Below are 24,862 nucleotides of genomic sequence, written 5' to 3'. Positions count from 1 at the left end.
CCTTAATTGCCTCATCTGTAACATGGTCTTAACACCTACCTTGTAGGGTAATTGTGAAGCTTAAATACAATTATGTATAAAATGCTTACCCAGTGCCAGGGACATGGCATGCTTATGAAATGGTACTTGCTATGATTTTTCATCCCCACTTTGTAGCACACTAATATGTTTCTTCTATTATTTTCTCCTGTGTGCGCCCTGCCTCCCCCTAATATTCCAGGCCCCCAATTGTAACTTGTCTCCAAAAACAAAAATCTCTGAGCTCTATCTAACCCCAGCCTAAAATTGAGCCACACTTCCTATACGTGATCTGAAGAGGAAATATGATCCAGACCTTATGTTTTGTGGTATAAAGAAACTAGGTGGATATCTGACCCTTGAAGATAACTCAGATTCACTTAATTTTTATCAGGAATATGATGAATTAGCTGAAACACAAGGAAAGCTAGAAGAAAAACTTCAAGAATTGGAAGCAAATCCCCCAAGGTAAGGAAAACAAACACAAAAGTTCAGAGGGATAGCTTTTACTGTTCTTTCAGTTTGATTTAGAAGGAAAATTGCAAATCATAGTGAGCTTTTATTTATGTTCAGTGAGTGGTTTAAATTGTCAAATAAATTAATGTGTGACTACTTGTGAAGTTTCTAAATCCCCTGCTCCTATATTTTAATGTGTCCTAGATACCTAAACAGATTGTTTCTAAAGAGAGAGCCTTTCTCCATAAGATCTGATATTTGGATAAAGATGCAATAGATGGAAATTATCTTTTTTGAGGGGGTAGAAGGTGCTGTTGCTTTATACTTCCATAATTTGGGGAACTAGGGGGGTATTATACTTTATTTCCACTGGGTTTTTGACAGTGAATGCTGGTGAAATGTTTTCACTTGCATCCAGCCTCCACGTAAATCTGTTTTGTTCTGTATTCAAGGATGCTGCCCATCCTTTCTTTTTTTGAGATGGAGTCTCGCTCTTGTCGCCAGGCTGGAGTGCAGTGATGTGATCTCAGCTCACTGCAACCTCCACCTCCTGGGTTCAAGCGATTCTCTTGCCTCAGCCTCCTGAGTAGCTGGGATTACAGGTGCTGCCATCGTGCCCAGCTAATTTTTGTATTTTTAGATGGCATTTCACCTGTTGGCCAGGCTGGTCTCAAACTCCTGACCTTAGGTGATCCACCTGCCTCGACCTCCCAAAGTGCTGGGATTACAGGCATGCGCCACCACGTCCAGCCTGCCCATCCTTTCTATAGAATCTATGCTGTGTGTAAAATATAAGACTTTTTTTTTTTTTACAACTAATAAGCTTTTATGATATAAGGTAATTTCATATGAAGAATTCTTTTTTTTTTTTCCCCAGACAAATGAGGCCTACAGGTAATTTGCTTTACATAGTGAGCTTGGCACTGCTCTAGACATCAGAGATAAAGAGGGCAATAAGACAGATAAGATGCTACCTTTTGATTTGTAATTTCTTCATACAAGGCACAGCCCTGGCTTAGATTCCGCAACAGTTACTGAGATCACCTACATCACACTGAGAGAACTAGTGATACTTTTAATAATCCTGTACTCCTTTGTTCTTTTGCAGTGATGTATATCTCTCATCAAGAGACAGACAAATACTTGATTGGCATTTTGCAAATCTCGAATTTGCTAATGCCACACCTCTCTCAACTCTCTCCCTTAAGCACTGGGATCAGGTAAGTTTCCCTTATTGTTTTTTTTTTTGTTGCACATGTCTTTGAGAGAGATTGTAAGAGAAACAGTTAATTTTGTATCTGTGTTTTTAAACAGCTTTAGTAAGAGACATCATTTAAATACAGTGAAATTCACCTATTTTAAGTGAATAGTTTATTGATTTGCCAGATTTCAGTCATAAGCCCCCATACAATCAGGATATAGAACATTCCCATCATCCTGAAACGTTTTCTCCTGCTCCTTTGTAGTTAATCCCCCGTGCTCTGGCTCCTGGCCCTGGACAACCACGGATTTGCTTTATCACTGTAATTTTGTTTATTCTACAGTTTCATATAAAGTGAATCATACAGTACATAGCTTTTTGTGTGTGATGTATTTCACTTAGTATAGTTTTTGAGATGTGCATGAAGTTTTTGAGATTCATCTTTTTTGCCTCTATCAGTTGTTTGTTCCTTTTTATTATTTGGTAGAATTCCATTGTGTGGATGCACCCCAGGTCACTTATCCTTTCACTGGCGCCTGAGTGGGCTTTTTGGGTTGTTTCCCTTTTTTGACTTCTAATGAACGAAGCTGCTTAAGAATGTTCATGTCTTTCTCTTGAGTAAATATGAATGGAATCGCTGGGTACTATGGAAAGTGGATTTTTAACTTTATAAATCAACTTCCAAAATATTTTCCAAATTGCCTTCCTGCCAACAGTGTATGAAAATTCCATTTTCTCCAAATTCTCACCAATCTTGGTAATGCCAATTTTTAAAATGTCAGCCATTCTAATAGGTATGGTAGTCTTTGCATTTCTCTGATGACTAGTGATGTAGAGCATCTCTTCCTGAGCTTATGAGCCAGTCACGTGTCATCTTTGAGTAAATGTCTGCTCAGATCTTTTGCCTATTAAAAAAGTCTGATTGTCTGCTTGTTGATGAGTTTGAAGTTTATTATGTTCTTTAAATTCTAGGCAGAAGTCCTTTTTCAGATTTATGTTTTGCAAGTATTTATTTCCTTCTCATCTGTGGCTTGTCTTTAATTTTGTAAAACTGTCTCAGAGTTAAAAGTTTTACTTCAATTTTTTTCTTTTGAGACAAGGTCTTGCTTTGTTGCCCAGGCTGGAGTGGTGTGATCGTGGCTCCCTTGCAGCCTTGACCTCCTGGGCTAAAGTAATCTTCCAGTCTTGGACTCCCATTCCTATTTATAAACTTTTTCTTTTAAACTATGTTCTTTTTGTATCCTGAAAAAAATCTTTGTCTTACGTGAGATACAAAGATTTTATCCTGTGTTCTCTTGCAGAAATTGTATGGGTTTAGCTCTTATGTTTAGGTCTATACCCCATTTTGAGTTAATTTTTGTGTATAAGGAAAGGTTAGTGAAGGGTTCATGTTTTTCCGTATAGTTACGTAATTATTATTCCAGCACCATCCTTTTCTTCGTTTGTCTTGGCGCCTTTGTTGAAAATTAATTGGCATGTAAGCATGAGTATTTAAGGTTGTCTTTTCTGTTAATTTATATGTCTATCCGTATGCCACTATCATACTGTCTTGCAAGTTCTCCAACTTTGTTCATTTTTTATTGTTTTGGCTATTTTAAGGTACACATTTTCATAACAGTTCAACTTGTCAATTTCTATGAAAATCACTTTCTGGGATTTTGATGAGTGCATTAAATTTCTAGATCAATTTAGGGTGAATTGCCATCTTAACAATACTGAGTATTCTTATCCTTAAATACAGTGTACTTCTGCAAAAATGGTTTTCTTTCATTTATGTCAGTGATGTTTTATAGTTCTCAGTGGGCAGGGCTATACCATCTTTTCTTGAATTTCAGTGTGATTTACTCTTCAAGTGAGAAATCACAGGGCTTCTTGAACCAATCTCTAAATCTGAGACTTTAACCAGACTTAAGGCAGTATAGGCTGGGTACGGTGGCTCACACCTTTTTAAACCCAACACTTTGGGAGGCCAAGGCGGGCGGATCAGTTGAGGTCAGGAGTTCAAGACCAGCCTGGCCCTGTCTCTACTAAAAATACAAAAATTAGCCAGGCATGGTGGCAGTCACCTGTAATCCCAGCTACTTGGGAGGCTGAGGCATGAGAATTGCTTGAACCCAGGAGGTAGGGGCTGCAGTTAGCAGAGATCACGCCATTGCACTCCAGCCTGGGCAACAGAGCAAGACTCCATCTCAAAAAAAGGAAAAAAACCAGTATGGAAGTAAATTATTAAATTTTTACTTATATATTTTAATTTACATTTTACATTTTCCTAATAAAAATTATTTTGACAGGCCGGGCGTGGTGGCTTATGCCTGTAATCCCAGCACTTTGGGAGGCCAAGGCGGGCGGATCACCTGAGGTTAGGAGTTCGAGACCAGCCTGGTCAACATGGTGAAACCCCATCTCTACTAAAAATACAAAATTAGCCCGGTGTGGTGTAGTCCCAGCTACTTGGGAGACTGAGGCAGGAGAATTGCTTGAACCCGGAAGGCGGAGGTTGTAGTGAGCCAAGATCGTGCCATTGCACTCCAGTCTGAGCAACAAGACAAAAACTCCGTCTCAGAAAAAAAAAAAAAAATATTTTGACTTCTTAATCTTTATAAATAATCTGATATTTTTAGTATTTGAAGAGTTGAACTTGTTAGAGGTAAAGTCTTGCGGAACTACCAGTTCCTTTATGATTTTTCATGTAAATACTAAATTAGGCCCTTCTATTCATTGATTTATCATTTGATGTTTCAATATTGTGTCTATTTGTAATAGTATAAAATTTTAAATGAGTGATTTCAACTAGAGTGTTGCTGTCAGCCCAGCATTTTGATCTAATTTCCCCAAGAATTTCATGAAATTAGAAATCCTTACTAGCTTACCAAAAAAAAAAAAAATGTTATACAGAAAAATTTTCAGTAAATTCAGAGAAATAAGATCATTTTGGGGATCTCTAAATCAGGTCAAATCCTGACTTTTTTTTACTGTGTGGACTGTCTTGGGCCACTCTTTATGATCCTAGATTACCTACATCTAGTTTGACTGACTTAGTTTTGGAAATCTTCCTCAACTTAAAACCTGTAAATTTAAAGAATAAAAACGGATTTTGCTCTCAGGTAAAAGAAAATGTAATCAGGACTGTGACCCTGATATCCTTCAAGTCTGTAATGTATTCAAGAGCCAGATAAATACACTTGATGTTTAATCATCTGAATTTCCTAGATTATCATTCCCCCTACCACCTCCCTACCCTAACCACCATAGGAGATCCGGACTTAGTGGTATTGCACTGGGATGATAAAAACTATCCAGGGAAGGCCAAGCGTGGTGGCTTATGCCTGTAATCCCAGTACTTTAGGAGGCTGAGGTGGGTGGGTCAGGAGTTTGAGACCAGCCTAGCCAACGTGGTGAAACCCTGTCTTTACTAAAAATACAAAAACTAGCTGGGTGTGGTGGCGCATGCCTGTAATCCCAGCAACTACTTAGGAAGCTGCGGCAAGAGAATCACTTGAACCCAGGAGTCTGAGGTTGCAGTGAGCCGAGATCATGCCACTGCACTCCAGCCTGGATGACAAAGCAAGACTCTGTATCAGGGGGAAAAAAAAAAAAATCCAGGGAAGAAAGAAACTTCCCTAATCTCACTGCCCAAAGATTTAGGGACATTTTGGTGTTTTCTCTTCTTTCTTCAGTTTCCTTTGATAACTAACTAAATACTGAGTGGTTTGTTACTTAGTTTGCCTTAAAATATTGACTGTTTCCACAAGCTTGTGTTTTCATTGTTGTACAGAACTAGGTGCAAATGACACAGATTAAGAAAAGGTTGGAAACATGTTCTTTTCTCTCCTCTTTAGGATGATGACTTTGAGTTCACTGGCAGCCACCTGACAGTAAGGAATGGCTACTCATGTGTGCCTGTGGCTTTAGCAGAAGGCCTAGACATTAAACTGAATACAGCAGTGCGACAGGTTCGCTACACGGCTTCAGGTATGTCACTGCTTTACAAAAGGTAAGAGAGAACTCTCCTGAAACAGGACTGATCTTTTGTTAGGTATCAGGTACATTTCCTGATAGAGTGTTTAAACTATGACACCATACATTTACAGACAGTCGAGCCTATAGAGTCTTTGGTTCTAACTTTATCATTTTATAAACTGGGAAACTGAAGCAAGTTTTAGAGTTTCCAATTTGAGCTAGTTGGATATTACTGGTTGAGCATCCCTAATCTGAAAATCTGAAATCTGCAATGCCCCAGTGAGCATTTCCTTTGAGCACTATGTCAGTGCTCAAGAAGTTTTCCATTTTGGTGAGCCAGTGAGTTTGGATCTAATTTTGTTAAGTATATTCATAAATACCAGGATTTTGGCGCCTGGGCTCCAGTAGGACCCACCCCTTTTATTTCACCATCCGCATTTTGGTTGTTGGATTCATTTTGGCCTTTTCTATTCAGCTGGGCTAATTCGCTTACGTTTGGTTCCTAGTTCTGGAGCAGTCCTGCTAATAAGTTGACTTCTTCAGAGATAGTTTCCCTGTGCTTGCTATGGGGATAGGCTCAATACTCATTATTATTGCTGGTTTCAGACTACATTTAATGTAAAGTGCAGGCAACTGTTGCGTTTTGAACTCCTCAAGATAGCTAGTCATCTCCCTCTCTGAGAACCCATGTGTGACTGTGTAGGCATGAGAAATGGAGACATAGCCATCAATCTTACCCCGTGCTGCCCGTGTCCTTAGAGTTACTGAGATCACCACAGATGTTTTGGTTTTTTCTAACAATCAGTGAAACAGTTTTCCATTTAACTTTCCCATCAGAGGCAGCTTCTAGTTGACAGTGCTGAGAAGATCTGCAGCCTTGAGCCTTTTGCAGGCAGACGGAGAACAGTGAGAATAGATGTTGTGCCGTTTTCTCTAGTTCTGCAGCCACAGAAAATGAGCATGTACTAAGCTTTCATATTTATTTTGAGAGACAGAGATATATATATCTCTGTCTCTCAAAATAAATATGGTATATAAACAGACATTCATTAAAAAAGAAATGAGGAAAATGATGTTAACATAATTTCAGTACCCTCTCTGAGGTCAGCTTTGAGCTCATTCATACTCTGACAAGCTGAGGATGACTGTACATTCTCAAGCATAGCACGCTCCGCAGTTTTAGGCTGCATCCCCCAGATCTGCATCACAGCCTTCTTGTAGCATTCTTCTGTTGGTTGATAGTGAGCAACTAACCACAGTCAGAAGACATTGGTTCTGTTGGGATGAGCATTTTACTCTTTATTTTTGGTCTAAATGTACTTAACTTGAGTAAATGGTAAGGTCCTCTCATTAGTCTAGATCACCAGTGTATCGGGAGGGTAGTGTGGGGATGACAATCAAGGATTCTGAAGTTGACTACGAGGGTTTGAATCCTGGCACTTATTACCTGTGTGGCCTTAGATGTGTTATTTCACCTCTACCTCAGTTTTCTTATGTGAAACATGAAGGTAATGAAAATAGAAAAATGAGAATTGAGAGATGGATGTCCATCTGTTGTACACTAAATGTTCAATGTCCTTATCAGTGCCATATTCATCACCACTAGTCTTTTCCCACCCAACCTCTGCAGGATGTGAAGTGATAGCTGTGAATACCCGCTCCACGAGTCAAACCTTTATTTATAAATGCGATGCAGTTCTCTGTACCCTTCCCCTGGGTGTGCTGAAGCAGCAGCCACCAGCTGTTCAGTTTGTGCCACCTCTCCCTGAGTGGAAAACATCTGCAGTCCAAAGGATGGGATTTGGCAACCTTAACAAGGTAGCTTGCCTTAGACACTTCCGTCTACAGATCTAATGTACAAATAGCAGTCTTAGTCATTTACTTGGTGAGGAGGGGGCCTTACGTTTTTGGGCATTTGGCTATGCTCTCAATTGTGACATCAGGGCTGAGGCATGTCAGTTGATTCTCTTCAGTGTCTAAGTCTGTCATCAAGTGTCTGTTCATACGGACTTATTCTTATGGGGTCATTTCACAAACTCAAGCCTGTAAAAAGAGGATTGTAAATGTCATCCTAAATAATAAGAATTTCTGGGCTTATTTTGAACGCAGATTAGAAGAGACTTCAAGGAAGTCTCTTGAAGCCAGTATTATTTGGCTCCTGTCACTAGCTCCTGTGCTTCTTTCTTACGGTAGGTGGTGTTATGTTTTGACCGGGTGTTCTGGGATCCAAGTGTCAATTTGTTCGGGCATGTTGGCAGCACGACTGCCAGCAGGGGTGAGCTCTTCCTCTTCTGGAACCTCTATAAAGGTAAATGCCTTCTAATTTTAATCTTTTCCATATCCTCACAGGAATATAGAATTTGAAATATTTTGGGTTTTCTCAATATATATGCCTTAATTTCTCTCTTTATTAACTCAACAAACAATTCCTGAAATATCTTCTAGGTACTGGGGTGTAAAAATACCTGCCTTCAAGGAGCTCCCAACTTAGTGGGGATACAGTAAGCGGGGAAGCAGCCTTAGGACAGGGCAGTAGGTGGCATGACGGGCTGAACGCCCAGGTTACTGGAGGTCCACTCAGACTGGAGGGACAGGCCCAGGGAGGCTTCCTACCAGGGGAAGCTTGTGTTCCTCATTCTCAGACTGACTTGCCCCAATTCTTTGCTTGCTTTCCTTACAATGTATTTAAGAAATTCCTACCTCCTGTTCAGTTATTTTCTTCTGTAATTGGACTTAACTCTATGTAGACTTAAAGTATATTTGTACACCACCTCGTTCCCAGAAAAGGCTGTAAAAAGAAGACATTGGCCTTGTCACTGCAGACACATCAGCTAACCGGCTTCCCCCCCATCCCCAGTTCTTTCCATTACTCCTCATTACCCAGTGGTGAATGGTCTTTCACACCCCAGCGCCTCTAACTTCACAGAGGGGGAACTTGGCTCCCTGAGCACATTGCTTTCTGACAGCAGCAGCATGTCTTTTCCCCATCCAGGCTGTCAAGTCCTGTCAGTGCCAGCCTTATAATGTCTTGCAAACCTATTTACTTTTTTCTATTGCCTACCTCCCAGTCCAAGCCATTCTTACCTATTGCCTGGATGGTTACCAATAGCTACTACTGCTATTCCTGCTTCTTTTAGCGATTTTCTTTTTTTTTTGAGACGGAGTCTCACTCTGTCGCCCAGGCTGGAGTGCAGTGGCCGGATCTCAGCTCACTGCAAGCTCCGCCTCCCGGGTTTACACCATTCTCCTTCCTCAGCCTCCCGAGTAGCTGGGACTACAGGCGCCCGCCACCTCACCCGGCTAGTTTTTTGTATTTTTTAGTAGAGACGGGGTTTCACCGTGTTCACCAGGATGATCTCGATCTCCTGACCTCGTGATCCGCCCGTCTCGGTCTCCCAAAGTGCTGGGATTACAGGCTTGAGCCACCGCGCCAGGCCCTTTAGCGACTTTCTGCTGCTGAAAGAAAATGTTCAAACTCCTTATCTTGGCCCATGCTAAGGTTCTTCATTATCTAACTCATCTCTACTTCCTTGTCCATCCCCAGGTTCCAGGCACATTTCGCTGTTCTCACATCCTGGAAGACACCATGCTGTTCTCTGCTTCAGAGCCTCTACATGTACTGTGGTCTAGGCCTGGGGGGGCTGCTTCTCCCCCCACCCTCTCGACCCCACTTCCTTCACATTCTTCACATTCAGCGTTCAGGTCTTGACATAAATGTCAGTATTTCAGAGACTTCCAGGACACACACATCTCCACTGCACCAAATGTGAATTAAATTTACCCTGTATGCTTTTCCCTATAGCCTACTTTTTCTTCATAGCTTTTATCACAGTTAATAATTATCTGTGTAATTTTGCATCTGTTGCTCTATTGGAGTATATAGTTTATATCTTTTTTATCCCCCTCTTCTAGTAGTGTGCTTACCACCTATGTCTGTTGCATAACTACTCACCAGATGGGTGACTGAAGACAGTCCTGGGCTTGGAGGGGCCTGGGATGGCTGAAAGGGAGGTAGCCATTGTCATGAAGCTATCTAAGGTAGTCAAGGTTAAGAATTCTGTGCCATAGTAAAGGGATGCTTAATAATTCCCTTTTATTAGCAAGATCTGAAATTATATCTTCGGGACTGCTGTATTTTGTCAAGTTAGAAGCAGTGAGGTGCCTGTGAATCTTACTTCACTCTGTAGTCTGCCAGCTCCTAGTGGTTGGTTTCTGGCGACTACAGTTCCATAGGCTGTTTCAGAAACATAATTTGTCTCTTTGCATTTCATTGGTGCTGCGTGTGTCTTGTCATCAGATTTCAGAGCACCAGGAATAAGGTGGGGCCTGATAAGGACGTTTTTGAAGAAAGTCTGTAGGAAAACCCTAGAATTATCCTTTCTGTTTCCCCAGCTCCAATACTGCTGGCACTAGTGGCAGGAGAAGCTGCTGGTATCATGGAAAACATAAGTGACGACGTGATTGTTGGCCGATGCCTGGCCATTCTCAAAGGGATTTTTGGTAGCAGTGCAGTACCCCAGGTAAGTAGATAGGTGAGGTAAGCAGGGATCTAGGGTTCAAACTCAACCAAGGTTTAATGTATTTGCAGCATGTTCTTGGTCAGGACAGTTTAAGCTAGAATTGAGGTGTGTGCCTTTACATGAATATTAATGTTTGGAGTTCATGGCCTAAGCATGGGGTTCAGAAAAGCCTCCCAGAACAAAGAGCTGGGGAATCTGAAGGCTGTTAGCTACATTTCTCCTCTGGCTTTAGAGTCACACCATACCCCTGACATTTTAGACAAAATGGCCAAACTCCAGTGAGTATCTCTGGGAAGTTTTCAGAGAACCTCTTGGTACTTTTTCCTGTTCTTTGAAATACTTTAACCCCTTAGGATTCCTTTGAAGGGAAGCATATTGTGAATTTATAAAAGAGTGTAAAGGCCAAACCCTGTGTAGATCTCTGGATTCATAGACAGGAAGGCAACATGGAGGCATCCTTCCTGTCCGAAGTCCTTTTGTCTACATCTGTTTTAAAGCAGAGCATTCATCACTTGATCACTGGCTCTCACATCTGTTGCCCCTCTTTCTCTCACTTATATCTCCACCCACCACTGCTTTTCCACCTTTCAAGGATTGATTTGTCCTTGGTATATCGTAATGACTTTTGCTCCTGGTTTTTCTTTTAGCCCAAGGAAACTGTGGTGTCTCGTTGGCGTGCTGATCCCTGGGCCCGGGGCTCTTATTCCTATGTTGCTGCAGGATCATCTGGAAATGACTATGATTTAATGGCTCAGCCCATCACTCCGGGCCCCTCGATTCCAGGTGCCCCACAGGTGAGAACTGGCAAACTGTCTGGGCTTATTTGGGAAGAGGCCAGGATCTCATGATGTCCCTGATTTTTTTTTCAGATTTTAGTCATTCTATCTTCGGACCTTTCAGATAACCAAGCACAGAGTTAAAAGGATGGCACCATTTCTGATTTCTCATCATTTGGTTTTGTAAATCTAGGCAGTCTGCATTCAGAATGGAGGAGTCCAGAGTATAAGTCAAATAACATTTTTCCTTATTCAGGTTTTCCCCCTAAAAAACAAAACCATTTTTAATTGCACTTCCATTTTGTAATGGCTCACAGGATTGCTGCAAGGTCTCAATTACTAGGGGCTTCCAGGGCATTCCTGAGAAATAACCCTGGGTCCTTATCTAGACCCTTATGCCAGACCCCACTCCAAGAGCAGTAAGAATTCCTCAGTGTCATAGCCCAGACCTGCTCTGAGCTGCAAGGCTGAAGTGTCCCTGATCACCAAATGTCCTGTGCTTCAGGGTAGTGAGGCTCCCTCCCAGAAGGTACTGAGGGAAGGACGCTCTAGAATTGGGTATCTAAACTGATGAGAACACGTTAAGCATCACTTTAGGACTGAGGCTAGGTGGAGTTTCATTGTTTCATTTCTACTTGTCAATTCTGGGAAAATGTCTACTGATAAGCGAGATTCAGATAGAATGATGGATAGTAATTGGGGGGGTCAGCCTTTACAAGGTCAACAGGAATTTAGTAATTTAAGTACAAGAATAAAAGTGTATGTGCAGCCTGCCAATTTTCTTTTTCCCCTAAAACAGCCGATTCCACGACTCTTCTTTGCGGGAGAACATACAATCCGTAACTACCCAGCCACAGTGCATGGTGCTCTGCTGAGTGGGCTGCGAGAAGCAGGAAGAATTGCAGACCAGTTTTTGGGGGCCATGTATACGCTGCCTCGCCAGGCCACACCAGGTGTTCCTGCACAGCAGTCCCCAAGCATGTGAGACAGATACATTCTAAGAGAAGAGGCCCATGTGCCTGTTTCTGCCGTATAAGCAAGGCTCTTCTAGCAATACTAGATCCCACTGAGAAAGTCCACCCTGGCACCTGGGCTCCTGATCGGCTGCTGGAGCTCCTGATTTGACAAGGGAGGTTGCCTCCTTTGAATGACCTAGAGCACAGGGAGGAACTTTGTCTATTAGTTTGGAATTGTGTTCTTCATAAAGACTGAGGCAAGTGCTGTGAAGTAACATCTTAGTCTCTTGTGTTTTTTTTGTTTTTGTTTTTGTTTTTTAATATATTTTGAGAATAAAACTTCATATAAAATTGGCCCGTCTGTTCCTTTGGGTTGGAGTTACATACAAGGTGGGGGCGTTACTCCTTTGGAAATGCCAAGTTTATCCTATGACAATAGTAATATATGTTTTCTCCATGTTTAAATAAGGAAGATATTTATATAAAAGAGAAAAATGGTTTGATCAGGTCAGAAGATAAGGTAGGGGGCGGTCCTGTAGAAGCAGTGGATGTCCTAGTCAGTGGGACTAGACTTCCCCGCTGGGGAGGGGTGTGGTGGTGTGCCAAGAACATGGGTATTAGGAAACTTTGGATGAACTTTCAAGATAAAACACAAGAGCTGAAACAAAGTTTGAGCCTTTGGGAGACCAGTCTGCCTTTATTCCTGATTCCCTCCATGGGTATGTGCTAAAACTTCCCAATTCTACTAAAGGTGTTGGTGTACATTTTGGGAAGCACACTACATAAGAGCAAGGACTTAGGTAACAGCTGGTTTAACAAATTGCCACAAACTTAGTGGCTCTTAAAAAAAAAAAATCTAAAGTTCTGGATGCTTAAAGTCGAAAATGGGTCTACAGGGCTGCATTCATTATGGAGGCTCTCAGAGCGGGGAGGATCAGTTCATTTCCTTGCTCTTTTCAGCTTCTGGGGTGGGAACGCTTGTGGCTCCTACTTCCATCCGCAGAGCACCTAACGCCAATCTCTGCTTCCATCATCACATTGCCTTCTCCTGTAGTCAAATCTTTGTCTCCCTCTTAAAAGGATATACCTGTGATTACATTTAAGGCCCACCTGGATCATCTAGGCTGATCTCCCTCATCCCAGCATCCTTACCGGCAAAGTCCCTTTTGCCCATGTAAGATAAAAACATGTTACATGCTGGTTCCTCACCAGGGGCTCCTGACAGATAAACTCAGTTACTACAAATCCAAGTAATGCCCCCTTAAATGTGGTTTTATTCTTCTTAGTATGAGTTAAGGGACATAATTTATATTGTTGGTCTGACTGGAAGATGAAAATGGAGAAGGCTTTTTCCCCCTAGTCTCAAGAATTCGTGACAACATGGAAAGAATCTCCACACCAGGATCAGGGCAAGTGGCGGAACTGATGAAAAGGTGAGGGCTGTGCGCAGTGCACAGTGCATGGACCTCGGCATACACCTGCGTTTGAATCTGAGTTCTGCCATCAACATTGTTACTTCATGGGGATTAGCTAAGGTATCTAATCGGGGTAGGTCCCTTAAGAGTTTTTGTTTTTTAAACAGATGGCATAGGCAGCTTGAGAGAGAGATGACTCTATCTGGCAACAATGGGCAAGCCTGAAAATTAAATGTTGCAAAGAAATAGCTGCTGATTATAACTCCAGTTATGTGGGTCCTACGCATGTCCTTTTCTAAGCCTCAGTTAATGTTCCAGTCCTTGCAGTATCAGTAATTGGTTAGGTAAAATACCCAGTTCTAAGCATACAATGAAATATACTAGAGCTGCGTCAATGCATAGAAGACAGATACACAGGGATGACATTAACACTCGCATCACAGACTCGCACAGAGTATATATGGAAACGAGGGAGCTTTATTGGTTACATATTTTACTGCAGAGCCAACAGAGAGCATTCGCGCCAGAGGATACATGCAGACAGGCAGCTCCAACGATACACATGCACCCAAGGAGCCCTGAGCCACTGCTTTGCCCTGGTTTCCAGCGACAGGTTCCGGCCTCCTTGGTCCCATGCTTGGAGCAGGAATGTAGAAGCTGCTGCACCTAGACTCCAAGGGGCAGGGGTGAGACCAGAGCACCTGCCTGAGCAAGTAGGTGTGGACCAACAGACTGCCCCCAACAAAGGGGCCTATAACGCAATAACAGTTTATTTGAGGGCTACCTTCTTAGCCCTCTCAATCTTTAAAATACAAAAAAATAGACTTTATTCTCTTAAAAATACATTCCATTCAGTATGTTCTGAGCTGGGAAGCAGCAGGAAAATAGGGCCCCTTTCTTCTATGATCTTGGTTGTGAGGTTTTGAGGAGAACCCTGTTCCCCACTCGGGGTATTCAAAACATAATCCCTAAAAGCAGCTCTTTCCAAAGCAATCTTGTCAGAGAAGTAACAAAACCTCCTAACAAAGTAGCGAGGGACCCAGCCTCTGGGTCCCCATTCCTTTATTGGGAAGTGGTAGCACTTGGCACTGACCCACTAAATATAAAGAACTAAAACTGCCCCAGGACGACAAGTCCAAGAACACTATAGCGCCCCCCACATCCTGAACACTCCCATGAGAGGGGGTTATTTATGTGCAAGCTTGCCTGCAGCTGAGGGTGAGGTGGCATCCTTGGCCCCACTGCAGATCCCTTTAACCCACACTGACTTTTTCATTGCCACCCAAAAACAAACAAAAAAAAACAGCCACAGCTTATTTATCCACCTTCAGCTTTCTCTGGTTTAGTATCCGAGTGGCAAAAAACAGCAGCAGGTGGAAGGGATCAGCTGCTGGTACTAAGCCAGCTCCACTCCCTCCAACCAAGCAGCTCTATTGCCAGGTCCCCCAACTCACTAGGAACCCTCCAACAACCATACACCTGCCAGTAAAATGTAAGAGCCAAGCTATGGAAGAAACTTGTCATAAAAGTGGGTTTGCTGACTGGGGGCAGTGAGACTATATGGCTTGATTAAACAACTATTCAACTACAGGTCTCCCCTCTACTTGGAGGCTTCCTCCAGGACCCCTGATGATGAGGCCTGGGTCCAAACAGTCACACCTCAGTTGCTTTCCAGAAACATGTCTCCCAACTTTGGGATTTGAGAGCCAGCCTTGCCAGCCATTTGAAGCCCAGAGAAACTGAGCCTCCAGCCTTTACTTGCTATTACAATGTTATTTTCTGCAATGCTGAGGACATTTAAAAATAAAATCTATCTAGAAAGTGTGCAGATTGAAGAAACAAAATATCCTGAAATAACTGTTACAATCAAATCCTATTGCACTCAGATTTCAAGATGACAGCCCCAGCAAAAGGGCTTCACAGCTGTCCCTCTTCCACAGGACATTTTGAGTAGCAGCAGATGTTGGTGCTGCTGAAATGTGGAAAGATCCAGACTTTGGCACCAGGAGCTATATAGCACCAGAATCCAGGGCTCCAACACCCAAACACAAGAATTATTGGCGAGATCTTTTTAAGCATGGCTTGGCGCCCTTCTGTTTCCATCAGCAGAGAAGAGCCACAGACTTAGTTTCCTATACCTTCAGTTGACCACCATGGAGGTTGATTCCTTTGAACTCTCAAGGTTGCCAACCAGTGAAGGAGAATGGCAGGGAGGCCGCAAGTGAGGGACCGCAGCCTTCCTTGAGTGAGCTAGTTTCTGGCCAGTGAGCCAGGAGAAGCAGCAGAAAGAGATCCTGGAAATAGCATCTTGAGCATTAGAGGTGGGGATGTGGAGAGGAAAGGCAGGCCACATGACAATGCCTTTGGAAACAGAAGTATGAGCAATAGATTCCTGTCCCTGAAAGTAAGGTAGGTGCTCCCCAAGCCTCCTCACTGCCAAATCTGATGCAGACAAGGGCAGGATGAACACTGATTCCCATGCTGAGTGAAGGCAGGGAAGACAAATTCCTCTGGAGGAAGTCTTGAGTCTTCCTCTTGCCAGGAGATTCATAGGAGATGCACAGGAACAGGAGATACACAAACTTGGGTACTTTCCATAACATCTAGACTCCTAGAAAGCCAGGAGATACTGTGTGGCACTGGACAAGGCTGATGCCACAAAGAGCCTCAGAGACCATCCGATCTAATCCCTTCACTTTGCAGACTGGGAAACAGGCCCAGGGAGCTTCTCTGAGCTCATCCCCATGAGATTAAAACATGAGGAAACTAAAAAACAAGGCCCCGAAAAACAATTGAGGGCAGGGGGGAAGAACCCACATGGATGATACCTTCCAAAAGCAAAAATCATCCCATACTGTTACAGATGGTGAGAACAGGAGAACCTCAGAATACCAGATTTGGTGCCCTTAGAGATCATCTATTTCAAAGAACTCATTTTACAGACAGGGAAACTGAGGCTCCAAGAAGGCAGTAACTCACCCAAGGTCACACAGCAAGGAAGTAAAGCCATGGGGAAAAAAACACAGCTTACGAGACTGCTAGTTTAATGTTCTCTCATTCTGAGGGCAATAGTGTCTGCTTCATAAAGGTAGCCTTTGAAAGAGGATCCCTTCTTTGAATTGAAAGAATGCTACAGAAAAAGCAGTGCCAAGAATATACAATTCTTTTCAACTTCCCCATATGACTGGTGTAAGGAAACTAACCAATTTATTTACGTGGCTTTCTGAAAGGTTTGCTGCATTTTGAACTACATAAACCTGAGGCCCTCAATGGGTATGTATGTATCACCTCTCCTCCAACGAAGTCATCATGATGGTCGACTTGCAGAAATCCGGGGCCCACTTCTGTAGGAATGCATCAGCTTGGTAAAGTGCGATGCCTCCTCCATGGGGGACGGAGGAGGAGGAACAGGAGGGAGTAGTCTCATAGTCCATGCCTCTCATGGAGCTATTGCTTGTGGAGTGACTAAAAGGGAGTCACTTCGGGTCTGCTTTCCCCCGTGCTGGGCACTTCCTAGAAGGCAGAGGATGCTGGGTCAGGCCCAGCTTACCCTAGGGATTTTCCCAAGGTGGAAACAATGAAGAGAGAGCAGGCGATGCCAGCAGCATTACTGGTGCTCGGGAAAGGAGATGCATGAGGCCTGCACCTCCAGGTGCCTTTGAAAGGTGAGCAGAGAGAGCTGGGGTTGGGGAAGGATGATGTCATTCCAATGGGTATCCGCATGGGTATCTGCATGCTCTGCTTCCAGGAGACTGGTCAGCCGGGGCCAGGTCAAACTTCAACCTAAAGGGTAGTCTCAATCCTTTAGAGGCAGCACAGACCCCTTTCTGCTTTAAAAGGCTGCGGAAAAGAACTCCAAGGAGAAAGAAATGAAAGCCCCCTAGATGGCGCTAATGGCTGGTAAATCTTACGGGGTACTTGAGCCCACTGGGCAAATGAGGAGTGAAGTGGATATAGTGAGACTGAGAAATCAGAACATTAACCACACAGACAGGGGCTGTCTTAGGATCCAGAAACAACCCACCAAGGAGCCGAGAAGAACTTTTGACTCCTGTGGTGTGGTGGGGACTTTATCTTCCCCCATTTGGGGGCCAGAATGGTCCAACTACTTGGTTGACAGGGACAAGGAGAAAGAGAGGTCTCGTGCATTGGGGAAGGTTGGGCCTGGGTGACTGTCCAGCTTGTAGTCTCTGATTCCCTCTGGCCAAATGGCAAAAATTACCTGAGCCACAGCCCAGCTCTACCACAGTTTCCCAGCCAAGGCTTGTGTCTTGCCTGGTTAACTGGCCTTGGATCCTTCATGAGGCAGGACAGTGGAGAGAGCTAAGAAGCAGGAGCAGAGGGTAGACAGCAGACACCCAGCGGGTTCAGTTCTCCTCAGCACAGGGCCTGGTTGGCCGTAATTGTTCCTCGGCCCGTACTCGCCCAGGTTCTGGCAGCCCCTGTTTCCCAGGCAGTTCAGACGGATCCAGGGAGTTGTGCAGTTGCCTGTAGACACTGAGTGTACAGTCTTCCCCTTCTTCCTCCTGTGCCAATAGATAACAAAAGTGCGCTGTGGAGATCAGTAAAGTGAAGACAAGACACCCTCACCTGCTACCACAATGGGTCCCTTCTAACCTAGCAGAGGCAGATATAGACCAGACAGGCCATAAGTTAACCGCAAAGATACGCTTTTGCCTGAGTACGGGCCAATATGTAAGTTCCTTGGAAATCGAGTAGAGCGGGAACTCCAAGCTGCTAGGAACCATCAGGGTAGGCTAGGAGGAGGCTCACAACGGAACAGAAGCCATACAGAGGACAGAGCCTGGAATGGGGGCATGGGACTGGTACCCCTGAGGAGGGGCCAGCAGTCTGAGTTCTGCACATGCATGCAGGCTGCGTGATTCTGGGGATGAGACCCATCCACATCCTTGCAGGGGAGCTGAAGAGAGGTCCGGACAGCTCTCTTCCTCCTTCCCACATACAAACTACCAAAAAGCTCACATGCCCGTCTCTCATCCTTTATCTCTCCTCTTAAATGTCCAAAGCTTCTGGGGCCTAAACAGCTGTCTTTCTCCCTATTCCTAGAATTCTACCTTTTTTTTTTTGAGATGAAGTCTCGCACTGTCTCCCAGGCTGGAGTGCAATGGCACAGTCTCAGTTCACTGCAACCTCTGCCTCCCGGTTCAAGCAATTCTCCTGCTTCAGCCTCCCAAGTAGCTTGGATTACAAGCACGCACCACCACACCTGGTTTTTTTTTGTTTGTTTGTTTGTTTTTGAAACGTCACTTCGCTCTTGTTGCCCAGGCTGGAGTGCAATGGCGCGATCTCGGCTCACTGCAACCTCCACCTCCCGGGTTCAAGTGATTCTCCTGCCTCAGCCTCCTGAGTAGCTGGGATTACAGGCATGTGCCACCACACCCGGCTAATTTTGTATTTGTAGTAGAGATGGGGTATCACTATATTGGCCAGGCTAGCCTTGAACTCCTGAGCTTGTGATCTGCCCACCTCGGCCTCCCAAAGTGCTGAGATTACAGCTGTGAGCCACCATACCTGGCCAGAATTCTATCTTTTTAATGTTCTCTTTGGTTCTCCCAAGCAAATGCAGATCCAAGAATAACATAGGCATGAGTGAGAAAGGTTAGCAGAGGAGAAAGAGCATTGGATTTAGAGACAGGAATCTTGGATTCAAGTCAGCTCTTCCAGTAATTCAGCTGGGTAACCTTGGGTAAGATATTTTGTGTTTCTGACCCTTAGGTTCTATATCTGAAAAATGGGGATAGTATCTGCCCCCAGGCAGATATTCAAGGGACTGAATGACACAGTGGGTAGTGAAGTACTTTTGTCCAGTGTTAAGTACCCTGAAAAGAGTCACAGGCTTTTCAAGTTAATAGTCATCTGCTTTTTTTAAAAGAAGGGAGCACTGTGTCCAGGTCCAAAGAGTTTTTCATCATCACAGGTTTCTTACTGAAAAGACACTCCCAAGGGCTTCTCCAGATGCTGTTCTGACACACTGACCCTCACACTCACGTAAGACAGGTGGTTCTGGATTTATCAAAGCTGTAATGAGCCACACTGAACCAGCCCTGCCCTCAGACTGATGATATGAGGCAGACAGCTGTCTGGGAGGGGGCAAAAGAAAGTGTCATTTGGAATTGGGTATAAGCTTATCTAAAATAGGCCCAGGGTAAGCCCCGGTTCTCCTCATCCCTGAGAGGCCAGCAGCCTGTGAAGATCTGCTAACTGAGGCAGCCGTGAACTTGCTGACCTGGCCCCCCATCGCTGTGCCCTACAGACAGGGCACCAGGCCTCCTACTGTCGCCCAGAGCTCCCCAGCCGCTGTAGCTGCTGCTTGTGCTTTTCATGCTGCTCTGAGGTCCTACAGGGAGCTCCTTTAGCTGCTCTGGCAAACCAAGGGAAGAGAAGACATATTTCCTTTTTGTGTCGCCTTCATATGTGAGAGCAAAATGAAGACAACAAATTGGAAAAGGGATTTTGGAAAGTCATGCTGCCGAAAACCTTCTTTAGGAGAAAGGTCAAACCCACCTGATTTTTCAACAGTTCTTTAAGGAATCCAGTTCTACTCAGTTCTCAGGATCCTGGGTCACACAGGCCAGAGCAGAGGGGAAAAAGGAAAAGGCAAAGAAGGAAAAGGGAGAGAGAAAAGAGAGGGGAGAGAGGCCAGGACTCACCATGCCTGCTGAGTGGTTCCAGGCTGCAACAGTGATGGTGTCTCCTACCCGATTCCGACGGGTAAGCACCTCTGACACAGTGAGGCTACTTTGGGTCCTTCTGGAGGAGGGCTCAGGGGCATCCCCTGAACTTGGTCCTACCCTTCGAGTGCCCTGCTCAAAAAGGTAGGCCCTGGGCTGTTCAAGTTCTGAGAAGTCTGTGGAAGACCTCTGGGTGTAGGCATTGGTATTGGCAGATTCCATGTTTTTACCTATTCGAGTTGGGGGGTCTTCTAAAGATTTCAAGTCTCGCCTACTCTTCCAGGCATTCCGCACAGTAACATGTCTGGCATCTGAGGAGCCCACTTCTGAAGGGGCACTATGGCTTTTCCACCTGATTGTCTCCGCTGGAGGTGCATGGCTATTCCTCTCCACAGGATCCGATGGCTTGATTATAATGCTGCTCCGAGAGACCACTGTTTCTGGCCTGTTCTTCAGGGGCCCATCTGCCATTCTCTCCGCTTCTGCAAGCTGCAGGGTGATGTCATGTTTGTGAATGGAGAGCTCAAAAGGGGAGCTGACATGATTGCTAAATGATGTGAGCTCTGCCGGCCCCACCTGGATATTGCTGGTGGATGTGTGCCTCTCCCTCAGGGCCTCACCCAGAGCAGCTCTGGGGCTGCTGCTGTCAGAGGGATAGATAGTAATGCTACTTGTCACTTTGTTTGGCCCTGGTTTGGAGACAGGTTTCTGTTTCTCCAACGTAGTCTCTGTTCCAGATCCTCCCATGATTTTTTTCACATCCTTATCAACAATAACAGGTTTGATGATGGCTCTAGACCGCAACGCCTCTCTGGGGCTAAAGGGCCTTTGGCTTTTTACCCCAGTACCATTGGTATCTGGGAGCTCCATGGCATTGGTGGAGGCTCTGACAGATTTCACAGATTCATTCTCTATTCCAGCATCTTTATCATTCTCAAACAGGGAGGTTCTAGGTACCCCTCGGGCTTTGGCCTTTTCTCTAGAGTTAGGCTGTGGTTTGGGCTCTGGCTCTGGAGTGATGGTTGTATTTACCAACTTGGCAGTAACAAGAGATGCTATGTCCAAGTCATCATCTGAGTCTGGCTTCTCTCTGCCACTGGATTTGATGACTCGACACCTCAAGGCTTCATGCTGACTGCTGTCTTCCATCACAACTGCTGCAGGTTGATCAACCCCTTCTCTATGTGAGACTGAAAATCCCTGAAGGATGTTCTCTTGGCTTCTAGAACTGTAAGGATACTTGGATAAAACAGGAGCCTTGGAATTTGGGGAACTGGTATCGGCCTCAAGGCCACTGGCAGCCTTTTTGCCTTTAGAGAGCCCTTCTGAGGAGGATCTTCGAGATGAGGCCAGAGCTCCAATGGCCTTAGAACAGCCAGAGTTTGCAGCCTGAGTTACTTGACTTCCATTGCCAGGCACATGTCCCCTCTTGCCAAAGACAGACTCAGAGGAGGTGTCAGAAGCCTTGTCAGCTCTACCCAATGTGTCACTGGGAACAGATCCGTGGGTGGTGTCACTAAACGTTCGTGTTGTCTTCTCCACTTTTCCCTTCAGTCCGCTCTCGGTGCCCGGCTTGGGAGTCCCCTTCCACGCTTTACTGTGCTCCTGAGCAGCTGGGGGGTAGCGACTCAGCACTGAGGGCTGCTCCCTACACTTCTTCCCTTCGGTCTGGGAGGATCCGGGTGCAGATCGGTCTTCAGTTTTCTTTGTCTCCTGAGTCCCACTGTCTGTACTCGCCCCCATGTGAGAAGCTTTTGCTGCCCTCCTATTGGCGAAACTGGGAGAAGAGACCTGCCTGTTGCTCAGAGAACAGTTTTCATTGTTGAGAGCAAACTCCCTGTTCCGGAGTCGTTCCCGCTTATGCTGAGGAGACAGTTCCCGTGCTGTGTGCTTGGACACAGGAGCCTCACTTCCGTGGCCTCTAAACTTAGTCCTCTCATGTCTGCCTTTGCTGGACAGGAAAGCATCTTCCCCTTCTACCTCCCCATTTTCTAACTCTTTCTGTTTCTTGATTTGTAGCTTTATCTCCTCCAGTTGGCTGGCTAATAATTTGTTTTTATTTTGCTCACTTAGATAATTATCCTGAAGGTCGTTATTTTTGGCCTTCATTTTCTTAAGCTCTTCTTCCAATGATTCAAAGTGTTTGATTTGCGTCTTAAGTTTCTCAATCTCTTGGTTAAGGTCTTTGACTTTGTTGTCTTCCTGATTGCGGTTCTTTTCATTTTCTGATTTGTTTCTTGTTTCATTCTCTACCTGCTTTAGGTAGTCCAGACCACCCTTCCTTCTTGATTCTTTGGACGGCAGTGTAGAAGAGATGCCATCCTCAATCCGAAGGTCATTTCTTTCCAGATTAGAAGCATTCCTTGTATAATCTCGGTTCATTTTTTTGTTCTGCTCTAGTTTTTGAGTGAGTTCTTTTATCAATTTCTCATTTTCTTTCTCCTTTTCATTCAAGTATTTTCTCTCACTTACAAAGCTCAGAGTTAATGATTTCAGCTTTTCTAACTCTGACGCTAAACTCTGCTCAGTTTTATCCAAGCGGTCCTCAGAAGATTCTAGTTCTTTCACTTTGACTCTGAGCATTTCTAGCTCAGAGGAGATTTTCTTGGTCAGATTTCTCTCCTCGTTCAGGCTCAAACACAGCTGGGTACAGTCATTCTTACTCCTGCTGAAGGCCTCTTCTAGCTTCTCTAATTCAGCCATTCGTTTCTGAAGCCGCTCAATCTCAGATTTCAGCTCCCGGGTGAGGTTTTCTTCCTCTTCAAGTTTCTCCTTCATCAGACGACACAGATCCTCTGCTCTCTTAATTTCCTCGTCTTTGCCTTCAATTCTCAGCACCCGCTGGCGCAGCACTTCAATCTCCGCCAACATGCTGGAATTGCTACCTTCTGCCTGAATCACCTTGTCCTGGAGATCCAGGAGCTCATCCTCTGCTTTCTGGAGGTTTTTTGTGGCTTCCTCCAACTCATCAAGGCGGCGGCTTAGACTCTGTAGCTTAAATCGCAAGTGGCGGCTGGAGGCTGTTTCCTTGTAGCTTGTAAATTCGGCCATGTCTACTGCCAGCCAATGTGGACTCCTAGAGGCATCCAACTCCACTCAAGGGGATGAGAAATGGTTACCTTTCTCTTGGCAACCACAATCTTCTTTGACAGCTGGAGACCATCATCAATCTATAGAAGCAAAGTAGAAAGCACGTCAGTCAGCAAATGGAAAACCTGCACGTTAGCTTCCAGTTACAGAGAAGAGCTCCTATCTGTTCCCAGTGCCTGGATCATAGTGGGGGCTCAAACTCATTGAATGAATGACAAACCTGCAAGAAAACACTGGTTCTTTATGGCCGATATTGAGTTGATACCTCGTTTCGCCCTAATAAAGAATGTCACCAGTGGCAGCATGGCAAAAAGACGTATAAGAAGCCTCAATTCTCATGGCAGGGTATAATAACATCATTACCACCTGCAACCTGCATAATCTCAGGAGAATCATTAACCATGTAAACTGAGCCTCAGTTTTACTTAGTGGTAAAATGGGCATAATGATGTCTACCATATTTCTCCCCAGTGTTGTTCTGAGATAATATGTGGAAGATCTTGGTAACAAAGCAATAACCAATCCTAAGATTATTAAAAAAAAAAAAAAGATTATCTCTTATGAGCTATTGTGACTTAAAAGCGATACAAATTAACCCATCTGCCTTGCTATAAATGGTGAGCTTCACAATATACTAAAGCAATCTCTCCACACCCGTTTTCAACATCTCTTCCCCCAAAAGTGTATTTGTAAGTGGAATTCAGGTATAAGTTGGCCTGACCCAGCCAACAGGCAGCTTCTACAAAATGTATCCTTTGGCACTGTAAGACAAATGTCCCAGATGTTAAGGTTGATATGAAGACTGGTTTGTTTCTTTGAAAGCCATTTCACTAGGGATATATACCAAACATATAATAATACTCCAAGGAAAGAGAGAAAGGGGAAGGTTTACTTTTTTTATGTAACTTTCTCATTTTTAAAACAGGAGAATGGATTAATAAAGGTATTTTACACAGCCTTCATAAACAGTAAGTCCTACGAAATTAAAAGGCAGACAACAGACTTCCATTTCCACCACTACGGCAAACCAGATAAACTGGAAAACCTCTAATACTATAAAACAGCTAAAAATACTGAATAAAATGTAACAATCACTTAAAATGTATAGTTGATCATACAGAAAGCAAGTGACATTCCAGCTAAAACCAGAAGAAAAGAAGACTAAATGAAAAAGAACAGTAAGTTTAAACTACCACTGAGCTGTCCTTATTAGTGTCTTGCTGATCTCCAGAACCAAGGAGTTTGGGTTCTAACAATCATGTAGGTATAAGAGACAAGAGTTTGGGCCCAGTATAGGTGGTAAGTTGAAAATGAGACTTCAGTCCCCAATCTAAAGCAAGGACTATTGGAGAACTACAGCTTCAGGATAACTAGTGAAAAAAGTCACCTCCCTGATAAAGGGAGATAACAGGACCTGGGCTCCATTACGGGTTAAAGGAGGATTATCCCTAGAGAATTTATAATCTTAGCCCTGCTCTCACTTGAATTTAGAGTTCAAATTTATACCACCTGAGTGGTCCAGAACCTATCTGTTCTGAGAAACTAGCATAAAATGGCTATTAGCCTAGTAATATCCCTGGGAAACCTAGCTGAGCAAACAAAAGTACTCTGAAGGGAGCTACTCTCTACAGAGGTCACCAGGATTCCCACAGATTAAAGTCCAGCTGAACCCAAGCTTATAACTAAAAATTACAAAACACATAAAGATCCATCTTTTGCTGTAACTGGGCAGAGCAAGTTTATACCAAAAAGAACCAAAGTTACTAAGATTATTGGCT

General features: G+C 44.1%; 2 protein-coding genes across 5 annotated transcripts in view; one reads left to right on the top strand and one right to left on the bottom strand.

Moving 5' to 3' along the window:
• KDM1A (lysine demethylase 1A) overlaps nt 1–12,243 on the top strand; it is a 65,014-nt gene extending 52,771 nt beyond the window's left edge. For both annotated transcript variants that reach the window (XM_023219708.1, XM_023219706.1), the window contains 8 exons: nt 413–486; nt 1,583–1,694; nt 5,515–5,647; nt 7,266–7,453; nt 7,829–7,943; nt 10,028–10,155; nt 10,803–10,949; nt 11,731–12,243. In XM_023219708.1, coding sequence (XP_023075476.1) covers nt 413–486; nt 1,583–1,694; nt 5,515–5,647; nt 7,266–7,453; nt 7,829–7,943; nt 10,028–10,155; nt 10,803–10,949; nt 11,731–11,916 — 1,083 coding nt within the window. In that variant the 3' untranslated portion in view covers nt 11,917–12,243. The remainder of the gene's footprint in view (nt 1–412; nt 487–1,582; nt 1,695–5,514; nt 5,648–7,265; nt 7,454–7,828; nt 7,944–10,027; nt 10,156–10,802; nt 10,950–11,730) is intronic.
• Nucleotides 12,244–13,759: 1,516 nt separating this feature from the next.
• The window catches only part of LUZP1 (leucine zipper protein 1), a 98,000-nt gene continuing 86,897 nt past the window's right edge, over nt 13,760–24,862 (bottom strand). For all 3 annotated transcript variants that reach the window (XM_023219703.1, XM_023219704.1, XM_031934592.1), the window contains 2 exons: nt 19,974–23,164; nt 13,760–17,828 (listed from right to left, as the gene is read on the bottom strand). In XM_023219703.1, coding sequence (XP_023075471.1) covers nt 17,670–17,828; nt 19,974–23,045 — 3,231 coding nt within the window. In that variant the 5' untranslated portion in view covers nt 23,046–23,164 and the 3' untranslated portion in view covers nt 13,760–17,669. The remainder of the gene's footprint in view (nt 17,829–19,973; nt 23,165–24,862) is intronic.

This window comes from Piliocolobus tephrosceles, chromosome 1 (assembly GCF_002776525.5).
Source record: "Piliocolobus tephrosceles isolate RC106 chromosome 1, ASM277652v3, whole genome shotgun sequence".
Lineage (NCBI taxonomy): Eukaryota > Metazoa > Chordata > Mammalia > Primates > Cercopithecidae > Piliocolobus > Piliocolobus tephrosceles.
This window is presented reverse-complemented; position numbering and strand designations above follow the sequence as displayed.